Genomic DNA, 18,137 nt, shown 5'->3' with positions numbered 1-18,137 from the left:
AAGGCTTCCGCATAAATAATTTATTTGTACCATGAGGTAGGTTATATGTCCTTGCTAAGATTTTTAAAATAGCTAAAACTTTTAAACCACAAAAAATAGCTCCTTATATTTTAAAAGTCCTGATGTGTTACCGCTGCAAAGTTACTTAAATGTATGTTCTTACCTAAAATTCATTGCGTACAAATCAGACTACTTTAGCCACATTCCATCCTTAAGTTATTTGGGTTAATTTCATCAGGAATATTTCCATGGCAATGCTAATAAATAAAAGCAAATATTGCACCAAAAGAAAAACATATGGATCAATTAAGATTTTTAAAATAGCTAAAACTTTTAAACCACAAAAAAATAGCTCCTTATAATTTAAAAGTCCTGATGTGTTAACGCTGCAAAGTTACTTACATATATGTTCTTACCTAAAATTCATTGCGTACAAATCAGACTACTTTAGCCACATTCCATTCTTAAGTTATTTGGGTTAATTTAATATCAGGAATATTTCCATGGCAATGCTAATAAATAAAAGCAAATATTGCACCAAAAGAAAAACATATGGATCAATTTTGATTTTTGACATTTCTTAATACGATCAACTTTGATTTTTGACATTTCTTAATAGTACTTAGGATTGTATGACTCAATTCATCGAAGTGTCAATAAGCAAGGAGGACAAAGAAGGAAATGTTTCTTTCAAAAAATGGGCTTGCTTAATAGCGAATTCAAATTTGATGCATAAATGAACAAATCGATTGATATGTATTGGTCCCTCCATTTCATCTGGACATGCCTTAGCATATTTTTGCAATGGAACATGAAGAAGATTTTTGCTCTTGTAGAAAGGAGGTTACAGATCTTAGAATATGCCAAACAGAGATTTTTACTTTCGACTTCGATTTAGGCTTTCTTGGACCTCTCAAATGGAAAAACAATCAGTATTCCTCTCTCTCAAAGGCCATAGACAAACGAGAAGTTTTATCTTTTTGTTAACAATTTGAATGGGTTGCTATAGGACTTGAATGCAATGATGGCAGATTGTTATTATCGTTACAAGTCAATTTTTTGAGGGTTGGTTAAACTGTCAACTTTATGTTGGTGGAACTATAGTTGGCAAATGGGTGCACCAAGATAACTATGAAAATCATCCACGTTGGATTGGATCAGACATAAAAGATGGTCACAATCCAAGCCTTGATCCATTCAGGCCTTATCTACAAAATAATCGAGTTTGGATGATCTGGATCGGTGAAATTCTGGCTCAGATAGGGATCATCCAGGTCTGGTTTGATCCTCTTTGTGGTGGTGATATATTACGAAACACCAAGTCTTAACATTGATTCGGCTCAGTTTTACACGTTAAAACAAGCCACACCCTGTCAAGTATAAAAAAGCAGTATTTTTCCACCCAAAGCAACTCCACATTTGCAGAGCAAGGGTTTCACTATCTTTCTCCTAGATCGATGAAGAATCTCTCCAAAAATTTGCTCTTTGATCAGTGATTCACCAGCCACCTCATGTGTACCCATTGGAGATAGGCCACCGAAGTCGGTGGCAACCCCCAGTCTCTCTCTCTCCCCATCTCATTTTTCTATAAATCGTTTTTTTTTTTCTAGACATTTCTTATGCTTTATTACACCTCGTTGGCTATGCCTTGCTTTACAGGCTTAACACATCGTTTTACAGGCTTAATTCATCATTTCGCCTCGTCACACTTAACAAAATTGATTGTAACCACTCTCACTCTTAAATTGAGAGTAGTCTGGTAGGGATATGGCTATACATGCATATATAAATAGGGATAGGTTAAGAAAATTAAGATACTTTGTTGTTAGAGCGTTCACTGAGAGAAAAAGAGTGAAGTTCCTTTTTCATATAAGATTGTGGGTATACATGTTCTTCTCTTGTGAAAATCATAATCATGTCAAGTCTACTTTCACATGATGGTTTGGGACTAATGTTCATCAATTAATGTATGATATTTAAGATGTTTAACATGTATTATTTTCTCAGTGATCTTTTGTAACATTTGTGCATCCAGATTGGCAAAAACCCACATGAATTGATGCAGTCACCACCGTATCAGTAATGCTCCTTCAACAAAGGCTCGACATTTCTAATGTTGCTCCAGAATGCATCAGTAGAAAAGCTTGCATCTACCGACATGTACCTTACAAAGTGTCGGTAAACCTCTAACATGAAGGATCAGTTTTGATAGTTCGCAGTTGTATTGGTAAAAAGCATGGATTTTTTATGCTCCTCAAAAGCCAGTATATACTGACATGGCACTTGGTGCATGCCCATGAAACTCTTTCACAGACTCTTTCAATGATGCATGCTCAATTGTGTCAGGAACGATTTTAGATTTATAACCTTCCTGCCCCTCACGTCAGTAAAAGCTTATATTTATTGAAGCTAGCTTTGTTGCATGTAAATATAACACCCTCCTAGTACATTGAGACCTTATACCAACATCACTTGTGTAATGAGCTCGGTACTCGAGACCAGATTTGAGGGACCAAGAGCATGCCTTGTTCTCCAAAAGAAATAAGAAGTCATCTCTAGCCCCTTCTACCCCTATCATCCAAGTAGGCCAAGTAATGTTCTTGAATTGCTAAGTCAAACAACCACAAGTTTGCACCCAAACTGAACCCACGCCCCCTAGTCAATGGCCAAAAAGTATTCACAAACTCAATAATCCCAAGTACATCAAATATGCAGCATGGACCTAATGCCATTCCAGTAATCTTGTGGTGAGCATAAAAGCCAAATAAAATAGGGAAGGCCAAGCCCGGTGTCCATGCACTGGGATGCCCAACAACCCAGCCCATAGGTTTTTCAACTTGTTCAGCTTTTTTGGAAGTCTCCAATTGTCTTCGATCAATTGTTCTACCTGCCACAGTTTCATTTTTTTGTTTCTTGTTCACTAGCTGGGAAACTGAAGTCCAATCAACATAGTAGTGAAACTCTTCACTTGAAGAACATTGCTGCCAGAAAAGGTTCTATTCTCGGCGAATTTCCTCATTCTTCCAAAAATTTTGAAACATCGTTATCAGATAATTATCATTTATTGTAGATATAAGGAAAATTGCAAGAACGGATGTTTTCTATTCCATATATTTGTTATTGTTGTAACCTTCTTTATTTTATCCTATGATCTCTCCATAATCCCAAAAATTGTGGATCTTGTGAATCATTCTTATATAGAATTGTAACTCTTCCCATGAGTGAAAATCAAAGGAAACATATTTCTCTTTTGCTCTCCATTCTTTTTTGTATCAAAGAAAACTTGTGCATAAGAGAACTTTCCATTGTCCTTCTTCCATGGCTGTGCAAACTTCCTCTTCTCCAACCAATCAGTAATGATTTAGGGGACACTCATCTCCCTTCTTCCTGTACCATTCAGATAATCCAAGAGCAGTGCTCGTGTCAACTCCATTTACGGGGAACAATTATTCTACATGGAGATGTGCATTGAAAATGGCATTGAGTGTCAAGAACAAGTTAAGCTTAGTTGACGAATCCATCACCAAACCTGATGCTACTAGTGCCTAGTACCAAACCTGGGTCCGTTGCAATGACTTTGGTGCATTCTTGGCTGATTAACTCATTAGCCAAGGAGATTGCTCACAGCGTGATACATGTAAGTGAAGCCAAGGAGGTCTAGAGTTATTTACAAGAGTGTTTTTGTCAAGGTAATGGTGTCAAAATTTACCAGTTGAAGAAGAAAATCTCTAATTTACGTCAAGAGTGGACCTCATTAGCTGCTCATTATACTGTCTTGAAGAGTTTATGGCATGAACTTGCTTCGTACTGTACCGTTCCTGCAGGTACGGGGTTGCCTTCAAAGTATTTACTTGTTGTCAAGACCGTGAGAAAGTATGTCAGTTTTTAATGGGTCTGCGTGAATCCTTTAGTGGTGTTTGCAGTCTTATATCGACTATAGAACCACTGCCAAATATTAATCAAGTTTACTCTGCACGAAGAGGAAACACAACGCCTTCTTGCTCCTCAAATGTCTAGTATTGATAGTGTAGCTCTTGCAACAAAAACATCTACTTTTTCATAACAAAAATGTGCAGCACAAAGGAGGACCAAAATATCAGAATAGACCGGCCCAAAATGTGATCGTTGTGGAATGTTGAGTCACACCAAATCACACTACTATTCTCTACATGGTTATCCTCCAAACCACCCAAACGCTTGGGTGGCTTCTAAAAATTCAAAAAAATCACAAGGTGGGATGTCAGCAAATGCAACTAATGCCAAATCTATCTTATTGCAAGCTAACTGAGTATCAACTTGGTCAACTAGCTTCTTGGTTAAATCTTGAAGCTAAGCCAGCTGCAGATAATATAATTTCATCAATTGGGTCATTGACACTGAATCCCCAATTTTGTCTGCTGATTGATGTTAGAAATCTGCTCAAACCATGCAACATCAACCTTCCTAATGGCCATCAAACTATAGTGACCCATGAAGGATCCGTTTTGCTAAATTCCAATATTTTTTTTCAAAAATGTGCTATATGTTCCAGATCTTAAATATAACCTTTTATCTGTGCCAAAACTTACCCAAACATCTAATTGTGCTGCTGTTTTTCTTCCATCCTCTTAAGTTTTTCAGGACCGTTTAATGTGGAAGTCAATTATGTGGGTAGACTAAGCAGCGGATTGTACAATTTCATTTTACCTTCTACTTCTCATACTTTATCAGTAGCTCGTGCCATATTTGGCATATGAGACTTGAATATCCTCTTTTGATAAAACTATTTCTTTGAACAAGGATATTATTATTTGTAGGCATGAATTTCTATGCATATCATAAAGCGAAATTCACTTACCTTTTCCTGTCAGTGTTAGTAGGCCAAATTGTGTTTTTGCTTTGATCCATTGTGATATTTGGGGGAAGTATGTTACACCATCATGCACCAGAGCACATTATTTTCTTACGTCTTTTCTTACCATAGTCCATGATTATACTCGAGCTACATTGGTTTTCTTAATGAAATTCAAATATGAAACTTCCACTTATTTAACTCGATTTTGTGCAGTGGTGGTAACTCAATTTGGATCTCGTGTTCAAAATCGTGTAAAGTGATAATGGAGCAGACTTCATAATAGACAAACTAACAACACCAAAAATGGTGAGTTTTATTATATAAGGGTTGCCATCAAGGAGACCCAAATGATACGAGTGGTCTATGTATGTATCACTCTGCGTATATACCATCTTCCAAGAGGTGCCGGGCATATATAGAAAATGGTGCCCCTTGCAAGGTAGTCCAAAGGCGAAGATGATTAATTTCTTCATTTATTTCTGTTCGGCTCTATAAAAGTTATTATTGTAACAACCTTCATAAAGACTGAATAAGCCCTCCACTCCTTACGTCGGCTAAGGGCATAGTGTTGGTCTACTCTTGTCATGGAGAACGTGACAATGTGTGTGCAGTTCCCATGATCATGGGTGGTTAAAGAGAAATGAAGAAAATGGTGCGAGATTCTAGCTAAGTGGAGGAGATCATGAGAAAAGACCCGGGGTTACTAACTTGAGGGTCAAGTTTTAGTTTTTTTATTTTTTGTTTTCTTTAAATGATGTTTCCTTTTTTAGCGTTAAGTAAGTCGTAGAGAAGAGCACGCCAAAAAAAAAGAAGAGAAGAAAAAAGTTTTTTTTGCTGTGGTGTGGTTCACCTCCTCTCTCTCTCTCTTGCTCTCTCTCTCTCTCCCCTGCCGTCCTTGTACTCTCTCTCTCTGCCCTTGTCATACTCTGCACTTATGCATTCCCTCCTTGGTGCGTTGCAGCCTCTCCTCCTCATTTTGCCTTATCAAAAAAAGAGGCGATTGAGTGTGAATTAAGGGAGTTCGCCAACATTTGGTATCAGAGCTTCCAGGCTGTATGCCAAAGCTCCCTCGATTCAAGCCGATGTCGATCATCAGAACTGAGGTAGTGTAGGAGATCGCCAATGGGACGTTCCATTATCCCCAACTCACGACAACCAACTATAGCAACTGGGTAATTAGGGTCCAGGCCATGATAGAGGATCAACGCATCTAGGAGGTAGTCGAGCCGGTAACCGGAATGGCTATCGACACGAGGAAGGACAAGAAGGCGACGTCGCATCTTCTCCAAGCCCTCCCAAAAGATCTCCTAATGCAGGTGGCGAAAAAGGCGACGGCGAAGGAGGTCTGGGGTTGCCTTAAGACGAGATTCGTCAGGGCAAATCGTGTGATGAATGCCCGTCTACAAACATTGAAGAGCGTCTTTGGCGCCATGCGAATGCAGGAAGGAGAATCATTGGATCAGTATGCGGGCAGGCTCACCGGGATGTCCGTCAAGTATGCCAACCTGGAGGGAACCCTAAGCAACGCCGCCCTGGTGAAGAAGCTATTTGACACCATTTCAAATCGATTTCTTAGCGTAATCGCCAGTATAGAGCAATTTTGTGACCTCGACACTATGTTGTTTGAAGAGGCCATGGGACAACTCAAGACCTATGAAGAATGCTCTCATCCCTGAGCATTTGGTATATGTGGCAACGGCGATGCTCAATTACGTTTCACTCAGGCTGAATGGGAGGCATAGCAGAAAAGAAGCGGCAGCGACCCATCATTGACCCGAAATGAGAAGGTTCACGGGAAAGGAGGGGTTCACAGCCGGGGTGGTTGTGGACGCGATAGAGGGCGCAGCAGAGACAGACGCAACGACTTCCCACTCAAAGACATAGTAGGTGGCTCTGAGGGCGATGGTCGTGACAAGAGTCACATCTGTTGCTTCAACTGCAATGAATTGGGGCATTACGCGAACCATTGCAAGGCTCCCAAGAAGAAAGAGGAGGTGCATCTCACACAAGATGACGACACCGAGCCTACCCTGTTACTTGCAGAGTTGAAAGAAGTGGTGTCTGCAGCACTTGAACGACCAGAATGGTAGAATCGGCAGGATGCTGCCCTACTGAATGAAGAGTAGGTATGGCCGAAACTGCACGAGACCAAGCATGACATGGAAACTATCGATGTGTGGTACCTGGATAAGGGTGCTAGCGATCACATGATTGGAGACAAGGTCAAGTTTCGCAAGTTGGACGAGGCAATCACCGGAAAGGTAAAGTTCGACGATGGCTCATCGATGTAGATCATGGGTAAGGGTTCAATTCTTTTTAGATGCAAAAATGATGATCAGTGGTTGCTCTATGAATTATATTATATCCTGAAGCTTCATAGCAACATCGTGAGTCTCAGGCAACTCACCGAGGCAGGCCACAAGGTGGTTATGGATGAAGATGAACTGGAGGTGTTCGTCAAAAATCCATGGTAGTTGATCATGAAGGTGAGATGCACACTGAATCGTCTCTACCGCATCGAGTTGTAGATTGCAAGGCCAGTGTGCCTCGTAGCAAACCTCAATGATCCGGCATGGTTGTGGCATGCTCGTCTTGGCCATGTGAACTTTCAAGCAATGAAGATGCTTATAAATAAGAAGATGGCTACCGGGGTACCACCGATCTCTCACCCCGTGTAGTTAGACCTGGGCACTGGGTCGGGCTGCCACCGGGTACCCGATACCCAGCTCGGTCCGGGACCGGGTCCAGGCCTTAAATTTATCATCCAGGCGGCCTGCCGTTGTGCCCGGCCCGGCTCGACAGCATAATGGTGGGTCCGGGTTATCAATTAAGCCCGTTGGGACCCGTTCGGCCCATTATGAAATGTATCGATCAAAATTTTTTTCACTCTTCCACATTCGATGCATTTGTGATTTGTTAGGGTTTTGTTTGGTTGGAAACAGAGAGAGCTGAGACACCATCGCCGCACTGCCGCTGGTCTGCCACAGCCACCGTCGACCTCCAGTCCACCACCTACTTTCTTTGTCTCCTCTAGTGGCTCAGCCGCTCAACGACAGCAACGCCCGACGGGTTTTGAAGAGATAAGTCCCTTGCTTGCTTGCTTGCTCTTTCTCTTCTTGTGTGTGTTGCAGAAGCATTTCAACATGTTGTTATTTGGAACTTTTTTCTTGTTTGCAGTGGACTTCTTTAAGTCATTTGTGTAACCTTTCTGCAACTCCATTTCCTTGTATAATGTTATGCGCAGTTGAGCTCCTATCATACCACTATTGCTTCTTGTTTTGGTAGAGAAATAGCTAAAGAGGCGACGATCTCCTCAAACTTCATCTTTCAAGTAAGACTGTGACAACAGATGGGCATTTCTGCTACCAATTTCAATTTTCCCTTCTCTTTCTGTTGCTTTTGATCCATCTTTAAAAGCCTGAACTCATGCATCTGATTATTTCAGTTGTATTGTATATACATGGAGTTTCTTACCCCACGCACACACACAGAGAGACTTCATGACTAGCGTTGTTTGCTTTATGACTGGCATGAGTTGTACTGTGATCATGTGCCATATCTTCTTTCTTTTGCTCTTTTATCTATTAACAACATCCTTTTCCTAGTCAGGTTGCTGCCCTGGGAGAAGGTGTGTCCCTAGAGGCTAGGTTACTGAGCAGGTAAAAACTAGAATTCATGTTAAATATGTCTGCTAACTGATTCCATCAAAATCTCTTAACATCTAGAGAACTTTGCATGCAGGAAAGAGGCTGCATTATGACAAAGAGAGGTAAACTTAAATGTCTGTGGATGTAGTTGTGTGTCAGTTTCAGTAATATGGAGGTTGTTTTGTTTATGGATTTTGATGCATAAACATGTTTTTGATGGTATATCAGTTTGTCAAAAATATTTTGTGCCATTTGATTAGTTATTTATAGATGCTTCTTGTCTTGGTTTGGTTGACTTGGAGGCTGATGTTTGTTGCTGATACGAAGTCCTTAATGCTGATACGAAGTTCTTAATACTCATAGTTGTGTGTCAGTTTCAGTAATGTGGAGGCTGATGTTTGTGGGATTCTGATGTCTTCTTAAACTTCTTTTAATTTTTCTGTGCAGTCAAAATTCTGTTAGTGATTCTTCCACAAACATAAAATGCTTAGTTATTGCTGCTATATTTCCTCTATGTATTGCTGTATTTGTGAAGTGTGCCTATCATCTATTCTTGTTCCATCTATTGTTGTTCTGCTTTATTTCAGTTGAAAACACAAGTGAATATTTTCTATTAGCATCTAATACATCACAACCATGGTTCAATATTTGCAAGATGAAAAATAACTTTTAAATTTAATTTTGGTGTAAATTAACTTTTGGAATATAGAGGTTTTTATGTTATTTACAACTATTTTCAAAATACCTATGCATTCAGTTGTTAAAGACCTTCCATTGGCTGAAGGAATGCTCAATTCACTATTGTTTGGTTGACATGTGGATAAAATAAACTTGTTTGGGTCATAGGGAAAGATCACATATTGGCTTTTATTTAACTTCTATTGTAGTGTCCATGTAAATTGTTTGGAATTAGTCTATTTCTTGTGGTGTTTCATGCTTGATGGTTTATGATTTCTTAGTTAAGAGTTGAACAATTTCATGTGCGTAGGTTGTTTGGATTTTATTAAAAAATGAATGATATGTCTTCCCACTCTCGGAATCAAGAATATCGTCCGGCGGTAGATATGGAGGAGAATGAATCGTTTTCGTATACTGAACAGCCTGTTGAATCCAAGAGTAAAAGAACTTCAGCAATATGGAATGATTCATACTACAATGACTTAGTGGACATAGTTCTAATGGTACGAGCCACTTAAAACGGCATGCAGATAATTGTGCTCAAAAGAACTTTGGCATTTGGAGTTAGTGAATTTGGTAACACTTCTTTAGGTACATAAATTTGATATGGAGACTATAAGAAAATGTATGGCTAAGTGTGTGATAATGCATGGACTTTATTTCAATTTTGCATAATATGATTATCATAATGATCTTCTAAAGGCTTGCAATCCAAGGTTTGTTCCATTTTCTAGAAAAACACTTACTAAAGAGGTTCAGTCAATGTACAAGACTAAAAAAATGAGATATCAAGGACTTTTAAATAATCACGTGCGGCGGGTTTCATTGACATTTGATATGTGGACCTCACAACAGACGTTAGGATATTTATGCTTGACAACTCAATATATTGATACAATTTGGTAGTTGCACTCTCATATACTTAATTTTGTACGTGCCTCCACCACATAATGCAAGTTCTATATGTGAGGTTTTATTAGAGTGCATTACTAGTAAGTGAGAAATTCAATTGAAGTTGTTTTCTGTTACTGCTGATAACTGTTCAGCAAATGATAGTGGAATAAGCTTAATAAGAAGGACCATAGAAAAAAAAAAACAATATTTCATTTCCATTGAGAGGGGAACACTTTCATATTCGTTGTGGTGCACATATTTTAAATCTCATGGTTAAGGATGGTATGAATGATATAGATGAAACAATTTCAAAAATTCATGACAGTGTCAAATATGTAAGGGGATCACCAAAACGACTACATGTCTTCAAGGAATGAGTAAAGGCAATGGGTTTGAATGAGAAAAAAAATTTAAACTATGATGTTCCTACTCGATGGAATTCTACATTTATAATGTTGAGAGATGCATTGTTATTTCAAGATGTCTTTCAACATTTGGCAGCCTGTGATCTTAATTATGTATGTTTGCCTTCTGAGGATGAGTGGTCTCATGCATCTGATCTATGTCAGTTCTTAAAGGTGTTCTACAATGCAACAAATCTATTCTCTACCTCTAAGCAGATAATGTTTAATCTTGTATTTGAAGAATTTTTATCAATTTACCATCATTTGCATGTACATCGTGGTTTGTCAAATGAACATATAAGGGCATTGATATGCAAAATGCAAGAGAAATTTGACAAATACTTCAAGAGATACAATATTCTCTTTGCAATTGCATTTGTTTTGGATCTTAGGTTCAAGTTGTCATACTTGAAATATTTGCTTAATGATTTGGATAAATGTGATGAAATGGTCAAATTGAAGATATAGAGAGCATCCTTTATGAATTATATGTTGAATACAAAAATATGTATGGTGACAGTGACATGAGTAATATGCAAAGGGGCAATTCATCTACTAGTACCATGATTGCAGCGGAAGAATATAAAAGTATCGCTAGATGTGAGTTCAAAGCATATGTCAGCTCTGTATCTTCTGTAGCAGTTCACACAGATCTAGACAAATATTTGAGTGATCCATTGGAAGAAATTGCACCTATTACAGACTTCGACATATTATCTTGGTGGAAGACAAATGAAAGCAAACATAAAATTGTAGCAAAGATGGTTCGAGATGTATTAGCTATTCTTGTATCTATAGTTGCTTCAGTATATCAAGAAGAATTCTTAATGATTATCGATGCTCAACTACTCCTGAAAATGTAGAATCATTAATATGCACACAGAGTTGGATTCGTGATGCAAGCAACTTGTGTGAAATGTAAGTCGTTCAAAGTTCAATCTAATTTATTTTACATATTAACATAGTAGTCTGCTTAAATTAATATGTGTTACAGTTCTCATGATGCAGAGCACCATTCTGACGAGGAAAGTTAATCCAATGTTTGATTATCATACAACTGAAGCAATTCTGCCTTGTGAGTGGTGATTCTTCAATTTATTCTCTATCTTTGTTTCATTGAAAGTGTGGTTTTTGCTAATGCATTAGCACTTCATTCCATCTGTGCATATGTTGGTTGCTTATTCACAAAACTTGTAATGGTTATGGCTTAGAATTTGCTGCAATACTAACATGTGGGAACTCAATCACATTTATACACACTCCTACATAGAGTTAATGTTGAAATGATTATTGATGGTATGATGTGCTCTACAGTCGAAACTGAACTTGTTTGAGCTTGAAGAGGCGCTGAAAATTGAACCTTTCATCAAATATGTCTTGTATGATGTAATCATTTCAATTGACCTTTAAGTTGCTCTATCTCTCTCAACTCACATGTATGCTTGCAAACAAGCACTTGGAATTCTTATTAACATTTACTTTTTCATGTGAAATTGCAGATTTGCAGATGGACATTTCTAGGTTGCTGATGGGCTTTGAAGATGTTTACTTTGATTTTTTAAACTCTGTTGATGGACCATTTAAATTTTAGTTTCTGCCTATTGCTTCCCCTCCTCTTTCCCAGCCTAGCATAGCTCTACTGCTGCCTTCAGTGGCTACTATATCATTGTGTTCAGTTTTGAAGGGATCTTTTCTTACTATAAAGCTTGTGTATTGCTTGTTGTCCAAGGGAAATAGTTATTGTACTTTATAATCTTTATTATGCTCATTTTCAACTTTGAATGATTAATGAAGGCATATAAAGCATTTATCATTTCTGAAAGTTTGTAATTGTTTATTTGTTTCTTAAATTGTATGATAGTGACCTTTTTTTAAAATGTGACCTGGGATCCAAAATACGTGCAGACCTCACATCTATCAGTGTGGCTTGGTTTCCTTATAGTACATCTGATTGTGATATCTGATCATGATTATTTCTGATTTCTATTTGAGATTCTTGAGTTCCCCTGGCAGGTTCAGAATAATGGTTATGCTGATTGTTTTCTTGAATATAAAGATTGATCAATTTCCATGAATTATATATGTCTAGATGCTTATCACATCATTAAAGCACAAGCAGCGAGTAGCTGCAAAGACCTGTTCCTTGGGCATCGGGCCCAGCCCGGCCCGCCTGACCCGACCCGCCCGACCCGAATATCAATTGTAGATGGGCCGGGCCGGACCTCAGGCTGGGAAGGCGAGGCCTGGTACCCGGCCCAGCTCTTTAATAAATGGGCCGGGTAATTGGCCGGTCATATCCGGCCCGTTTTCTTAACGGCGAATCCAAACCGGGCCGGGCCGGGCCGATGCCCAGGCTTACGTGCAGTTATGCCGAGAGTGCTTGGTGGCAAAGTAGACGAGACAGTCGTTCCCGTCAGCAGCCAACTATCGAGCGAAGGAGCTACTCGAACTCTTGCATGCTGATCTTTGTGGACCGATCACACCACCCACCCTTGCCGATAATAGTTATTTCTTACTAATCGTTGATGACATCTCTCGTTAGATGTGCCTGTGTGTGCTCAGAACAAAAGATCAGGCATGCTCGACGTTCATGAGGATCAAGGCACTGGTCGAGAACGCGTGCGGGCATCGCATCAAGGCGCTTAGGATCAATCCGGGAGGCGAGTTCCTTTCTCTCGAGTTTGCCAATGTGTATGAACATGCTGGCATTGCAGGGCACCTCACCACAACATATTCACCACAACAAAATGGTGTGGTGGAGCAGAGGAACAGGATGGTGATGGCGATGGCAAGATCTCTCCTCAAGAGCATGAGTATGCCGGGAAGATTTTGGGGGGAGGCAGTATGGCACGTGGTCTATCTATTGAACCGCTTGCCTACGAAGGCCATGAGTGAGTGCACCCGGTATGAAGCTTAGAGTGGCAAAAAACCAGATCTTGCACATCTTCGGTTATTCGGTTGTGCGGCACATGCTAGGGTGATGACCCCACACCTAAAAAAGCTCGATGATTGTAGCCAGCCAATGGTGTATCTCGGCTTCGAGGACGGCTGCAAGGTGCACCGACTATTTGATCCACTGTGCGGGAGAATCCATGTAAGTCGTGACGCTAAATATGAAGAAAAACTGAAGTGGAAATGGAACATGGATGCAAGAAGCAGTGAACAGTCAAATTTCATTGTTGAGGAGGAGTCTAACAGTGAGTCAGCAGTGGGCAACTCAGTTGCAAGTAGACAAGCAGGAGGGTCGGTGTCCATGGAGTTAGGCTATCAGGCTTCTTCATCAACACCGATGGGCAGCAAAGCAACGATGGTGGTCACGCCAACTCAGAGATTGCTGGCGGATGAAACTGTCGCGGCCTCAGAGATGGAGGACAGCAATGACGGACCTGTTTGGTATAGATACATCAATGATATCATGAGAGACGCTCAGCGCGTCAAACTCGACGATGAAGACGTTGAAGAAGAGGTCATGCTCGTGGCAATAGAGGAGCCGTCGTGTTACCAAGACGTGGCCGGCCAACCGGCATGGGTGGAAGCTATGGCCAAGGAGATTGAATCCATTGATAAAAAGTCGACCTGGACGCTGGCAACCTTGCTGACCGGAACCAAAGCAATTGGACTCAAATGGGTGTTCAAATTGAAGAAAAACTTAGACGGAGAGGTGATCAAGCATAAGGCCAGATTAGTCGTGAAGGGCTATGTCCAGCGGCAAGGGATTGACTTCGAGGAGGTGTTTGCGCCGGTCGCCTTGCTCAACACCGTACGAGTCATCCTTACCATCATACCCAGTCGTGGGTGGCAAGTCCATCATCTCGATGTCAAGTCAGCATTCCTCAATGGCGAACTTGAGGAGGAGGTCTATATAGCTCAACTGGAGGGTTTCACGGTGAAGAACAAGGAGCATATGGTACTCAAATTAAGCAAGGCGTTGTACTGTCTCCAGCAAGCACCACGCGCCTGGAACACGCAGCTGGATTGAAGCCTGAAGCACCTTGGGTTCTCAAAATGCGCACTGGAACATGTCGTGTATACAAGGGGAAGAGATCGCGCCGACATCATCATCAGAGTTTATGTTGATGATCTAATTGTAACAGGGGAGGATTTAGAGGCAATCATGACATTCAAGAAGCAGATGATGGCTGATTTCTATGTGAGCGATCTCGGCCTGCTCAACTATTACCTTGGGATCGAGGTGGCACAAGGCAAAGACAGTATATGGATCATGCAGGCAGCCTATGCCAAAAAAGTGCTAACTCAATTTGGCAAGTTTGATTGCAATCCCACTAAAATCCCTATGGAACCAAGGTCACAATTGAATAAGGATCCCGAAGTACAGCCGGTAGATGCAACATAGTATTGACGAGTCATCGGATGTCTGAGGTATCTTCTCCACACAAGACTAGATCTTTCGTATGCCGTCAGTGTAGCAAGCAGATTCATGGAAAGACCGACAATGATGCACCACAAGGTAGTGAAGTAGATTCTGCGATATTTAAAAGGAACAATCCACTTCGGTCTTGTATACACCAGAGGAAGAGAAGAAGAGGTGATTGTCAGGTTCACAGATATGACTTGGTGGGCGACATCGATGACAGGAAGAGCACCAGAGGCATGGCATTCTATGTAAATAAAAGTCTAGTCTCATGGAACTCGCAGAAGCAGAAAACCGTAGCCTTGTCTTCATGCGAGGCTGAATTCATGGCAGCAACTGCGGCTGTGTGCTAGGCACTCTGGCTCAGAAGACTGCTGGCCGAGCTGGTTGGAAGAGGCCTGCAAGCAGTGAAGTTATATGTTTATAGTAAGTCCACAATCGCTCTGATGAAGAATCCAGTTTTTCGTGGATGCAGCAAACATATTGACACAAAGTTCCATTTCATACTCGAATGCATCGAAAGAGGACAAATTATTGTGGATTTTGTGAGAATAGATGAGCAACGAGCGGATCTATTGACAAAGGCATTGCCGGTAGCAAGGTTGGCAACAATGCCGGACTTGTTGGGTGTTGAGACCTTGAACCACACCAGGATTAGGGGGGAGAGATTGTGAGGAGAAATTGAGAATGTGTGTGTGGTTCCCAAGATCATGAGTGGTTAAAGATAAATGGAGAAAATGGTGCGAGAGTCCAGCTAAGTGGAGGAGATCATGGGAACGACCAAGCGGTTACTAACTTGAGGGTCAAGTTTTACTTTTTTTTTTTGTTTTATTTAAATGATGTTTCCCTTTTTAGCGTTAAGTAGTTGAGAAGAGCACGCCAAAAAAAAAAAGAAAAAAAAGATTTTTTTTGCTGCCGTGTGGTTCACCTCCTCTCTCTTTCCCCTGTCGTCCTTGTACTCTCTCTCTCTGCCCTTGTCGTACCTCTGCATTCCCTCCTTGCTGCGTTGCAGCCCCTCCTCATTATGCCTTATAAAAAAAAGAGGCCATTGAGTGTGAATCCTCATTATGCCTTATAAAAAAAAGAGGCCATTGAGTGTGAATCAAGGGAGTTCGCCAACACATAGCTCATAGCTATAACCTATCGAACATAAGTAGTTGATTGCAGTACCAATTTGTTTATGTTGGTAGCTTTTATTTTACCTTCATCTGTAACGCCTTTTCGATATATTAAAGCTGGTAAAAGAATAAGCCTTTATTTTCGCCAAGAGCAACCTGTACCTGGTGGGCAGAAGGGCACTATTTCAGACATAGTTTATATAAATAAGTGAATATTTGAAGGCGCCTTTGGCAACCCATACTTCCTGTGGCCGATTATTCGCTCATAGATACCAAATCCAAGGGATAGAATTTTTTTCGTCTGTCCCAAAACAAGTACGCGAGGGTGATTTTTAACTCACATTTTATCTGTATAGATAATACTGAAGGAAAAAGGTAGAGGCAATACAGCTAGACAATTTATCAGCAGCACAAACAACAGATGTTATATGTTCTCTCCGGTGCGGGATTCTTACAAAATTATTTGCATCATTTTGTGATTTAGCTTGGTCCACCAAAGACTGGCCGCATGTAGGTGTCATCAAATCGCCTCCATAAACAGTGGATAGTTCTCACTGGTGTCTCCAGCAGCATCGTCAGGCTGCTCTTAGCCCGTTGCATGCTGCTGGCAGCCGACTCCTCCAGTGAAAGAAAGGGAATGTGCACGTCCCCTTCCTTTACAGACGATGATTCTGCCCAGGTGGCTTGCTGTACAGGTGCCCGGTGATGTGGAAGTAATACATCCACCAATGGCTTCGTCAGCAGTCCAAAAACCTGAAACTTTGAAAAGATATGATTCTTTCTTCTTCCTACACCTTCAAGTTATTTTTGAAAGGATATGTTACCAGACAAAAGAACGAAAGTAACTCAGGAATGCACAGAGGCCATAATTAAGCAATTAAGCTTGAACCGCATGAAACAAAGTAGCATGATCTGTTCGCCAACTACATGTTAAAATAAAATTTACATTTGGCATAAAATTCGAGAACATAATATTTGTTGGCTTCAGTATAATCGCCAACGCATGATCAAAAGAGCATAACACACTGCCTTGACAAAAGTAAGATTGTTATAATCAATTACAAGCCAGACCAAGCCATGGGAGATCATTTGAGTTGTGTATTTGAACACTTCTTTTCTAGAAAATATTCTATCTGGCAATGCACTCAGCTCCTCCTTGAGTGGCATCTGCATCTACTATACGATATACAGTGGTTGACTTCCATTTTGCTTATGCCTATGACGCTGAATTTATCCAAACATCTGTCCAATATTTTCCAAAGATTCTCCACAATTTTAAAGCAATTAATTCTAATCCACAGGTGTATTAGCGGCTTCCTCCCTAGAATGTTAGTTCTTTTAGATCACTTGTGATGCACCAGGAAACGTGCATGCATTAGAGGATCTTGTCATAAGGTCCGGCAATCACATCCTTTGTAGATCAGTCGTAATGTATGACAAAAAATTTCCAAATCGTTCTGTTACTCCTACTTACATGTACCAAAAACTGTTAACTAAGGTGTCAAGAAAATGGAAATTGAAATCCATCTGCATAGTCCCCTTGCAAATCCATCTGTATAAATGTTTAATTTTTATTGTCCATCTAACAGTACAACAGAAAATCTCCAAAGTTGCCATTTAGCACCGAGCAGGCTTGTCTTTGTTTCGAACACAGCGTCACGGTAAACACATTTTATTTGAAACAAACGTGAAAAAAATATAAAAACAGATCAGCCTAGAAAAGAAGAAATAACGTGTTTTTTAAAATAAAAAAACGAAAAAACACGTTTTTTTCACATTTTTTGTTATTAGGTTTTTATTTCACATTTTTCACATGTGAAGTTTAGGATATTTTTATTTTTAAAAAAAAAAAAACTTGTCGAGATTTTTTCAAGATTTTCCCCAAGAAAAACAACTCTATCATATTATACCCAAGAAAAACCTCACTTATAATACTTGATAACTGTTCAGATCCCTTCCTGCCCTCAATCTTCCACTGGTAAGTGTGGTTTTTATAGTTGCTATTTAGCACCTAGAGCCTTCCTGCCTTCAATCTTTAAATTTCATTTATATTATCAAATATATCGAATTGATGCATTTATATATTATTACTCAATCATATCACTGTTTATCTAAAAATGGTTTCACCTCACTTGCAGACACGGATGAAATAATTTCTTTTATGATAACCTTGAGTTAATATTCCTAATA

General features: G+C 40.0%; 1 protein-coding gene across 1 annotated transcript in view; it reads right to left on the bottom strand.

Annotated features, from left to right (window-relative positions):
* Window positions 1–15,137: 15,137 nt before the first annotated feature.
* Window positions 15,138–18,137, bottom strand: part of LOC116246894 (sodium/hydrogen exchanger 4) — a 53,810-nt gene continuing 50,810 nt past the window's right edge. Inside the window, exons 15-16 of the mRNA XM_031618802.1 lie at window positions 16,432–16,700; window positions 15,138–15,204 (exon numbers count right to left, since the gene is read on the bottom strand). Coding sequence (XP_031474662.1) covers window positions 15,138–15,204; window positions 16,432–16,700 — 336 coding nt within the window. The remainder of the gene's footprint in view (window positions 15,205–16,431; window positions 16,701–18,137) is intronic.

The sequence above is a fragment of the Nymphaea colorata genome, chromosome 1, assembly GCF_008831285.2.
Source record: "Nymphaea colorata isolate Beijing-Zhang1983 chromosome 1, ASM883128v2, whole genome shotgun sequence".
Lineage (NCBI taxonomy): Eukaryota > Viridiplantae > Streptophyta > Magnoliopsida > Nymphaeales > Nymphaeaceae > Nymphaea > Nymphaea colorata.
Note: the sequence above shows the minus strand (reverse complement) of the source record. Positions and strands in the feature narration are given on the sequence as shown.